Here is a 10,544-nt window from a genome sequence, read left to right on the forward strand (position 1 = left end):
TATATGAGTATGCAATATATTTTGTAGACACGTTCCAAAAAGAAGAAAAAAGAGAAGAAAGAAAAACGAGAAAAGAAAGATAAGAAGGAGAAGAAAAAGTCTAAGAACAAGTTAACAGCAGATGGGTACGAGGAAACAGATGGGATAACTACACCTTCGAAAGAGGAAGTGTCGCCATCCCAACTAGACACTCCTGTTAATGCCAAGGTATGTTGATGACCTTTTTTATCATCATAGTAATTTGTTGTATACTTTGCAAAAACAATTGTTGATAAAATTTAATTGAGAATTATTTATTAAAGATGTAAATAACTATATAAACCTGGTTTAATGTCCAGTTTGTTTTAAAATTGATTTCATGAGAATGATTGTTAATATTAAATTGATTTTCATTTCAGCCTATGTCAAGTTACAGATTATTAGCAGAGAACCAAACTGTCAAAATGGTAAGAATTTTTTTTTAAGCTACTGAATTCCATATATAACCAATACAATGAAAATTGAACACATTTACTGTATAACTCTAACTCTAGCCTATTTAAAGACACATCAAAGTGGAGGTAATGCATTAGGAGAGTTATACCTTATTGTGAGGTATGATTTAAACCCACCATAGTGAATAAAAATTACTTAACTACTCTCTGTAGGCTTCTTGACACTAGAAATTTCTTTTATTCTGCCATTTATAACTTTATTCATATTTGTCTGTTTACCAATTAAGAGTATATAAATTATTGAAGGCATTGTTTTATTTCAGACATGTGAAACTCGAGTTAGTCCCCAGAGAACAGACCAAATAGTATTGTCAGTTGTTTTTACCAATCTAACCAGTGACCATATAAAAAGTCTAGAATTCAATGTAATGGATACCTTAAATACCAAACTTATCCGTGGGGTGAGTAATGTGTTTTGTTACTAAAATATAAGATAAATAAATGTTTTATCTTCATGTTGATTTGTAGAGCAACTGGTAATTATTGGTTAGTTATTTAGGAAAACCAGTTATCTGGACTGACTTACAATATTTGACCAAAGATGTGTTGAAATTAGTATTAGAACAAAGTATAAAACAAAATCTTTGTTATTCTTCTTTGATGTTTTACTGTTGAATCAACAATGGATATATTTTAATGTCAGATGATATTATACTTGAATTATAGGAAAGAACACTTTTTTTGTATGAAATTTTTTTTTAATCAATGCTCAATTTGTTACATTTGAAACATTAATATGAAAACTCTAATCTCATGTTGTTTTCTTTGGATACTTTTGAATTTTATGAATATAATATCCTTTGGTAGTTTGATTATAAGACATCATATTTACAGATTGGTCAGAATACACATGATGCTGTCCAGGTCCCTTTTGTGCTTCCAGCAGGGGTCAGTAATGAAGGCCAGTTTGCTTTTTCTGTACAAAGTATAGTACAACCATCTAAAATGAAAGGAACTCTAACATATATGGTGAAGGTAAGGACATCAGCTAACATTTCTCATAAAACATTGAAGTATAATAAATATACATGCAGCACTGTCAATTTTGACAGCAATATATGTATTTCTGATGTAGAAAAATGTTTAATTCAAACTTGAAAATGAAATTTTTGTGTATTTTTTTTCCATTCACTACTCAATTTATCATCATTGTTTTCAAGAAATATAAGTACATGTATATCAATTTTCACACTTGGAATTATTTTGCTGTATTTTAAGTGTATAAAGATTTTACAATGCTTTAGTATATCTCACAGTGCAAGACATCCTTTGTCATACACAGCAAAAGTGATCCTTTTACAATTCAATAAGATTATTAGTAATTGCATTATGTGTGTCACTGCGAGAAATTTTGAGTGAGTAAATGAGTGTATTGTTATGATAGTTGCATTTATCTGTTACAGACTGAAGAAGGCTCCACACATGATAAACTAGATTTCCGTCTTGAAATTCCTTGTAGTGCTTTCTTTGTTGCATTGCCATGTAAAGGGTAAGATATGTTAATGTAAATATTATATCTGTTTTGTAAAAAAAAATAAAGAAATCTCTTGCTTCATTTCCTCACATTTTCAAATTTAGATGATTTTCAATGACTGTAGGTTCAATACTGAATTTATTGAGTCATTTGAATAAAATTGTATTATGCAAGCCTCAGTGAGTTTAATAATGAATTAAGTAATCAAGCTATACAAAAATAGTACTCTTTTTATCACATACCCAAAATTAGAAAAGTTTAAAGTAAAAAATAATCATTTTTCATTGACCCCAATTCATTTAGCATACTGGTATGTTTACGCTTATAAGTTTGAATAATGCATATGACACCACATTATGATATATGCACGGCCGTGCCATACCGTTTCTATGTAGTTGGAAAAGCAGCAAGGGTATGTGATAAAAAAGTAATATTAAGATAACTTATGTATGAATTCAGTCCAATAAAATAACAAAAGGAACAAAAACCTGTTCATTATCTAAAGTGTGTGTTATAAATTATGAGAGGCAAACTTTTGAGTAAATTAATTGTTAAATTAAAAGTAACTAATAAAATTAACTTTGATGATTTGACATATTAGCTTCCTACCTTTCCTTAGTTTGTTATTTAAAAATATTTGTCTTTGATTATTTAATAGTTATTACTTCCATCTAGAATAGTGAATGATATGCTTTTTGTGTGTGATATTGTTGAAGAATTATTTTCTACATGCTAATTTGCTTCTTCAGGCCAGACTTTGCATCATTATTGGGTTCCGGAGATCTTACAGAAAAGTCTACTTTAAAATGTACACCACTAGATCCAAGCTTTGATGTTTCCTTGCTTAGAATTTGTTTCTTTAATCATTTTAAAGGTAAGTCAGTTTTGGTTTATTTATCATTTATAAATACCTTAAAATGCATAGTGTGTGCTCTTGATTTTATTATCTTTATGCACGGAAGAGGAATGTATTGTATTATTTATGTTTAATGATATGCAGTCAACATTTAAATACAGATATTGAACAGCCTTGCATATATGTTACATGATATCATTTGTGATGAACAAAGCATGAACCATAAAGTCATTTTATTCAACTCGTTCAAATAATTAATTGCCGAAGCTACAGCTAAGAAACATGTTTTAAAGAGTTTTTTCTGACAAGTCTGTAATAGTCATTATTAGAATAAATGGTGAAATTCTGATTTTGAATAAATATTATGTTCTTTATTTTACAGTTGTTGAAAAGGTTGATAACAGTGCCTCACTATACAGTCGTTCAATACAAGGGCATCATGTGTGTTTACTAGTCAAAAATGTAAGTCAGCATATCAACTCAATTAATATGAAAAGCTTAGCACTCAGCACTATGAAAATAGTGCTTCTACCAACCAATCTTTGATCATCATGTTACTTGATGGGATGGGTGGGGTATTGTCTGTAGCAGGATATTGTAGTGAAGAAGTTGGGCATTGTACTGCAAAGCAGACACTGACCAATATCAAAATATGGGTATATTAAAATTCCATTTCATTTAAAACTTAACTTGTGGTTTTATCAGTGGTATATTGATATGGCGTTATATATGGAATGGCCCTATCCAAACTTCCATCCATTAGCCACATTGATGTCCACTCAATAACTTGAGTAGAGAGAATAGTCATAGCCAGCAGGTGACGTCTTGTGATTTTGATGTCAAGGTCAACATAATTGTTCAAAGTACTTGTCCACTCAATTACTTGAGAGGAAATAAGCCTAGGTTTGTGAAACATGAGAGGGACATACAACGGAGATCTAATGATTTGAAGGTTGATAGGTCAAAAGAGTCTTACTTATTGGAAAATCCTTGTCCAGTCAATAACTTTAGAAGGATGAGATTACATTAAATTTTGTGAAACTTGATAGGGACATTTTCTATGAAGTTGATGGCCCCTATTAATTTTTATTTCATTGTTTTAAGGTTATAGTGACACTTGTCTAAAACTCTTGTCCAATCAATATGTTGTTTTGGTTGTTAAATTTCTTTTTTTCAAATGAATGCTATCACATTTTATCATTGTACATCTTAGGACTAAACATACTTTTGCAATATAACAATCCCTTGTGTTTGATATTACTACAAAATTATGGTGGTTATTTTTCAGAATGGTGGTGAATTAACAGTGGATGGTAAATGTTCCGAAAGTTCCCTCCTATCTAATTTATTAGATGATATCAAAACTACGCTAACAAGTGACATATTGTAGCAGTGATATGGTGATAAATCAGGGTAGTAAAGCAGCTTGTTATATAGACAGAAAGTAGTTCCATATAAACTTGATGACTATGCAGTAGTCGGTACAAACATCAAGGAACATTTGTTTGTAGAACTTAAAATAAATAACAATGTATGTGTAATTTGATGGTCAGACAATGATTTCAGTATGATTTAAATAAGCATCAGGCTTTTGTAGCATTTATAAAGGATGAAAATAGAACTATAATTCCCCCATTATATTCAGTATTATAACTTGATGTTTCTTGTGATTTTCACTATTTTTATAGAATAATAATCCTTCATTAAAAGATTTCAAATGAATTGGTACTTTGGTATATTGATGATCATCAACAAAAAAGATAACACGTGTGTACATTTTAAATTTAAACTGCCTGATTTTATAACGAGAACATACTTGAAAACAGATGTTTTATATCCTACTATTTTTACAGTTAAGATACATACAAAAAATACCATCTGGTGAATTCAGTTATGCATAAATTTTCCTCCTGGAATTTAAAAAGTAAATAAATAGCCAGATAAGAATTATAAAGTGTTTATAAAATAATAATGTTTATTCTTTATATGTGAAATAAGTTAAATGAAAGGGAAATTTATTAATGTACAAGCAGTGCATACTCACACCATATGTTACATGTTTTAGCCTAAATCCTTATATTATGTGTGAAGGTATTGGTTAACTCCCTTGTTTAATGTATATTTGTTCAAGTTTCATTACATTGATTAACATAATGATTGCATTTAGTGTCTAGATTATTTCCATATAACACTTTTAGTCATTTAAAAAAATATATTCCATATAAACAAAATGTGTTACCATTAAACAAATTTGTGATAATCATTTACCTTGTGTAAGCTTGTGAAAGATTTAATAAATGTTATATTTATTTGTGCAAGTGTTGTACAGATCAAATATATGTATTATTTGTATATCATGAATTAATGTAGCAATATTGTCATAATAATATGTATGTAAAATTTCAGTTTGAATATTGGATGTTAGATTGTAATATAACTTCATTACCTATATGTTAAAGTGCTGCCTTTTTGTTCTGCCAAAATGTTCCTGAGATAAGCTTGAATAAGTTATTCCAGTCATAAGCTATGTATTTGTTTTAAAGTATATATAACTAATAATTGCAATATTTCATTGCATTTAACACAATTTGAAAGTAAAATTGATAACAACATTTATCATTTATTTTTGTTTTAGGTGAGAATTAAGCTTATGATTTTAAATTCTTGTTATTGTCCTTTATTAAAAATTGTACCACTATAACGTTTTCATCTTGGCATCATGGTTTTCTCATCAATTTTGCAATTCTTTATTCAAGAGTTAATAGCTCATTTTAAACTTCTCAATTAGGAACAAATTATATTCCCTATATTATATATGTATACCAAAGATTAAACAATCACTAGATGATCTGTTTGGAGAGGTGTCACAGTAAATATACTAGTCTACATATGATGTAGTACTTTAATGCCATATAAATATGTTAATATATTATTGTCACAGGGCAACATCTCAAGTTTTCTATACTCTGGACTATTTTTGATCTATTTAGTTTTTTCTCATTTTCATGTTTATTATAGTCTGTGTAAAGATATTGTAAAGCTGATATACTAAATACCACAGGACCAATGACAATATAATATGTTCAAGTATGAAACCTTGTTGATAATTAGTGTTTCGATGACAGGACATTCATAAACAAGAAGAGTATGAATTCTGAATGCGATATATATATTTAGAATTAAAATGTACAATGTACTAGTAATAGAAATAAGTCCCAAATAGATTATTATGAGTAACTCATATAATTATAGTGAAGTCTAGTTCATTAGTCAATATTGGTGCATGGTTACCTAGGAAACCTAGAACCTACATAAAGTATAGTCATACTCGTTTTCAGATTATCACCCTTTCATTTACTTTTCATTTTAGTTTGGGTCCAAGAAAGATGCTCATGTTATTGGAATGGTTAATATTTAAATACAGATTATATAAAAGTAAAGTATTTTATTCATTGCTATTCCATATTATATTGCATGTAATTTCAAGGTATGTTAGGGTTTAATATATAGAATAAATGTAGAAATTATGATATCTTAAAGTAGCCTTCTGTACTGGTCATTGATAATGGTCGCATCAAGTATAATTAGCTAGGTTAATACTCAGAGGGAATTATCTCATCTGATAGATCAACTGTCACCATAGTAACCCAAGTAATATAAACAGAAAATAATGTTTAAAAATTTAGATTTTGAATTCTCAGTCATCTTTCAGATGTGTGAATGATATATACTACGAGAATCCTTGCTTAAACAAATGTCATTTTACCAATTTATGTGCAATCTTTTTTTGTTTGTTGTTAATTGTTTTATGTTATGTATATATTGTATGTTAATGACGTGTAGTCAGTGTAATTAAGATATGATGATATATGTGTGATGATTTTGTGAATTGTGTAATGTTATACAGCCAAATGCTGATAAAGTTCATTCATGTGAGAAATGTTATTTGATAAAATAATAAGTTTTCAATTCTAAAATATTAATGATTTATTGTCTGCATATTTGTCTGTTTTTGATGCTTTCTGATTTTTATAATAAGCTTTTTTCTATACTTACAAAAAGATCATATTGCAAATTCAGCTCGTTCTTATTTGAAACAAAAGAAAATGATAAGGGTCAGTATTATTTTAATAAAAATCCCTGGAAGGTTCAGGACACTGTATTCAGATATAGGAACATTTCTAGTTTATTATTGGTAATTTTCTTATTGAAGATTACAATGCCAAATGAAATTAAAACATTTTCGGCATCTTGAATTTTGATTACATATCAAAAAAATAATTTTTTATCTACTACATAATACATTGTGATTATAGCATATACTATATTACTTACAGCAGGGTATATGTCCTAAAAGAATTGATGATAAATGAATAATTGTAATTGAAAATGTAAAGAATTTGTAGATAGTTAAAACATTTACTTGTTCTGTATGATTACATTTTGAGATCACATTTATGTGCTTGTTTACATGCTTATTTTATGAAAGAATAAAAACTAGATTTATATGACCACATTTCTCTTGTTTATTTATTTTTTTATAGAAATATATTTTAACATTTTCCTTTAACATTGACAATAACATGTAATGATAAAAAAGGGATATTTAGATAGCATTGTGAAGAGAAAAATTTAAGACTTTAAGACTGAGATAGTGACAGTATTAGCATGGCGCAGGAAGGTATCCTGCAAAGACTGAGATTGGAACTCGGTTTGGAAAAAATGGAAGGGGGCAGTAAGTCCTCCCAGACTATTACTGGAAGCTATAAGTCTTCTATTTCATAATCCACAACCACAGCTAGTGACGATGATACCACAGAGTCTGGCACTAGTGGTAGGCCATTAAGCCCTACATGTACAGTGAATAATTCTGACACTGCAAACATAGAATTGTCAACAATCATGACTTTTCAAAGGCAACAAGCTGAAATGCTGAAAAAAAATGGTTCAATGAAACAGACAATGTGCCAGATTTCTGGGAATATGGCGGATGATGCCAGTGAAAATGAAGAGCATGGTGGAATTTCCCCAAAAAGTTACTCTGCTGACCGATCAGAATCTGACCCGAGTCAAGGTCAAAAAGGTTGAAGAAAACAACAAGTGCTCCATTTTGGGACAATGTGCAGCCTCATTTTCACTATCAGAGATGAAGGGGTTGTCTGTGTCTGTTACTGTTTAAGTGGAATTATCCTGGCAATTGGTCAGAAAAGTTGTTTTGATGACTTTTAGGTCAAGTTCGAATATGGGTCAAAAACTAGGCCACACAGTACAAATGAAATGGGATTGAGCCTTCATAGTCAGGTGAGAGATAAAAGGGCAATCATGACCCTTTTGTCTAGTTGTCTTTAAAACAATTTGATAAAAAATCAATGATTTTTTCCTTCTGAGTTATGGTACAGTTTACATGCAATTAACATTGAAGGTAAATTGTATAAAGTTTCATGTTCACATTAACATTGAAGGTAAATTGTATAAAGTTTCATGTTCACATTACAGTTTGTTAAAAATTTTAGTAGTGTAAAGCCAATCATTGTAATATTTTAGTTACTATTATTTTAAAAAAAGTCTGATGCAGACAATCTTTCTTTAAAATAGATTTTATAATAAGTTTATATATTATTTCTAATAATTTTTTATATGTGTTTAACCATGTTTGTTTTAATTACTTGGTTTTTCATCAAATGAAAATTAAAGCCTAAATTTGAAATTGTTTGATTGTCTATTTTTGGTAAATTGTTTTGAACAACTTTTATTAAACAGTTTATGCAATTAAACATGACGTCTATTTTGAAAATTTGCTCAAATGCACAGATTTAAGACATTGGAATTAGACACTGTTAAAAATGGTGCAATTTCATCCAAACTTTACAGGAATGATCAGTACCAAGTTTAGTTGTGCATTTTATTGGCATTTTCCAGTTTTATTGTTTTTATGCATATAGTTGCCGCTTTGACCCTTCCTCCGTCTGTCTGTTCATCCGTCCGTCAGCTATTCTTTTCCGGGACATATCTATGAAACCCTTAAGAGATATCAACATAAAACTTTATAGGTAGATAGCTCTCATTGAGTAGAAGTGCAGTGCAAAAGAACCATAACTATGTTTTGCCTAGTTTTGAAGTTATTGCCCTTTGTTCATTTTTATCTTTGAACTATCTCTATAATTATAAGAGATATCAACATGAAACTTTGTAAGTAGATAGATCTCATTGGGTAGAAGTGCTGTGCTAAAGAACATTAACTCTGTCTTGCCTAATTTTGGAGTTATTGCCCTTTGTTCATTTTTACACTTTGAACTTAGTCAGGGTCATAACTCAAAAATTATAAGAGATATCAACATGATACTTTGTACGTAGATAGATTTCATTGGGTAGAAGTGCAGTGCAAAAGATATAGTTGCCGCTTTGACCCTTCCTCCGTCTGTCTGTTCATCCGTCCGTCAGCTATTCTTTTCCGGGACATATCTATGAAACAACAAGAGATATCAACATAAAACTTTATAGGTAGATAGCTCTCATTGAGTAGAAGTGCAGTGCAAAAGAACCTTAACTCTGCCTTGCTTAATTTTTGAGTCTTTGGCATTTGTTCATTTTAACACTTTGAATTTTGTCTGTGACATAACTCTGATACTACACAAGGTATACTTTCCAGTGTCCAAAACCTATTCGGGGAGCATCACCTGTTTCAACCTGTTCTTGTCAGAGTTATGGCCCTTTAATCATTTTTTTTAAAAGTTTTTTTCTGCCGTACTCCTTTACAACCAATTATGCAATATGAGTGAAACATTACAAGATTGATTGTTACCTCAAGTTCTTGTGCATAATGGTGCTTCCAGTTGAATGATTTTTGGGTGAGTTATGGCCCTTGAATAAAAAAGGTGTTTTGGCATGTTAATGATTTTTAAAAACGGCTTGTATTGTAGTTAAATTTGCCCCTGGCGGGCAGGCGCCGTCCAATTTTGTCTAGGAGCATATCTCCTACATGCATAGAGGAATTTAAATGAAACTTCATAGAAATGTTCACTATCAGAAGCTGTGAAGTGCACATGAACCAAGTCAAAGGTCAAGGTCAAACTTAGAGGTCATTGAAAAGCGCTTGTCTGGAGCAAAACTTCTACATGCATAGAGGGATTTCGATAAGATTTGGCACAAATGTTTAGCATTGCAAGGCAGCGTCACAAAATTTAGGTCCCTGTGGCCAAGGTCAAGGTCACACTTAGGGGGTCAAAGTTCAGATGAAAATATGAAAGTGTGTTATTTAGTCATCATTTACTGAGGGAATGAACTAGTAAAATCTTTAAAAACATTCTTGTTGGAAGGTACAAGGCTGAGAGTTTTGATATTTGGTATATTATAACATCTATATTAGTACTCTACCATAGTTGGTCAAATTTGCCCCTAGTGTCAAAATTGGCCTTGACTCCGGGGTCATAGGTTTTCCTTATATGTATAATAGTAAAAACTTAAAAAATCATCTCTGAATTGACAAATTTAAGAAGCTAGAGGTTAGATATTTGGCATGAAACATTGTGTAGTAAATTTCTACAAACATTGTTCAAATTATAGTCCTGGGGTCAAAATTGGCCCCACCCTGGGGTAAATGATTTTCATTTATGTACATATAGTAACAATATTTCCTTATTATCCCATTTTTATCCTCAGATGATTAATATCCTAAAATATTGACATGAATAAACTATCATCATAAAATATGTTACTTGAC

The 10,544-nt window shown here is 30.1% G+C and overlaps 1 protein-coding gene across 1 annotated transcript in view; it reads left to right on the forward strand.

The window, feature by feature from the left end:
• The window catches only part of LOC132738131 (AP-3 complex subunit delta-1-like), a 40,549-nt gene extending 33,209 nt beyond the window's left edge, over positions 1–7,340 (forward strand). Inside the window, exons 24-31 of the mRNA XM_060725583.1 lie at positions 28–207; positions 399–446; positions 758–895; positions 1,329–1,469; positions 1,898–1,983; positions 2,718–2,842; positions 3,207–3,286; positions 4,113–7,340. Coding sequence (XP_060581566.1) covers positions 28–207; positions 399–446; positions 758–895; positions 1,329–1,469; positions 1,898–1,983; positions 2,718–2,842; positions 3,207–3,286; positions 4,113–4,214 — 900 coding nt within the window. The 3' untranslated portion in view covers positions 4,215–7,340. The remainder of the gene's footprint in view (positions 1–27; positions 208–398; positions 447–757; positions 896–1,328; positions 1,470–1,897; positions 1,984–2,717; positions 2,843–3,206; positions 3,287–4,112) is intronic.
• The last annotated feature ends 3,204 nt before the right edge of the window (positions 7,341–10,544 follow it).

The sequence above is a fragment of the Ruditapes philippinarum genome, unplaced genomic scaffold (genome assembly GCF_026571515.1).
Source record: "Ruditapes philippinarum isolate M1 unplaced genomic scaffold, ASM2657151v2 ctg94_1_1_1_1, whole genome shotgun sequence".
Classification (NCBI taxonomy): Eukaryota; Metazoa; Mollusca; class Bivalvia; order Venerida; family Veneridae; genus Ruditapes; species Ruditapes philippinarum.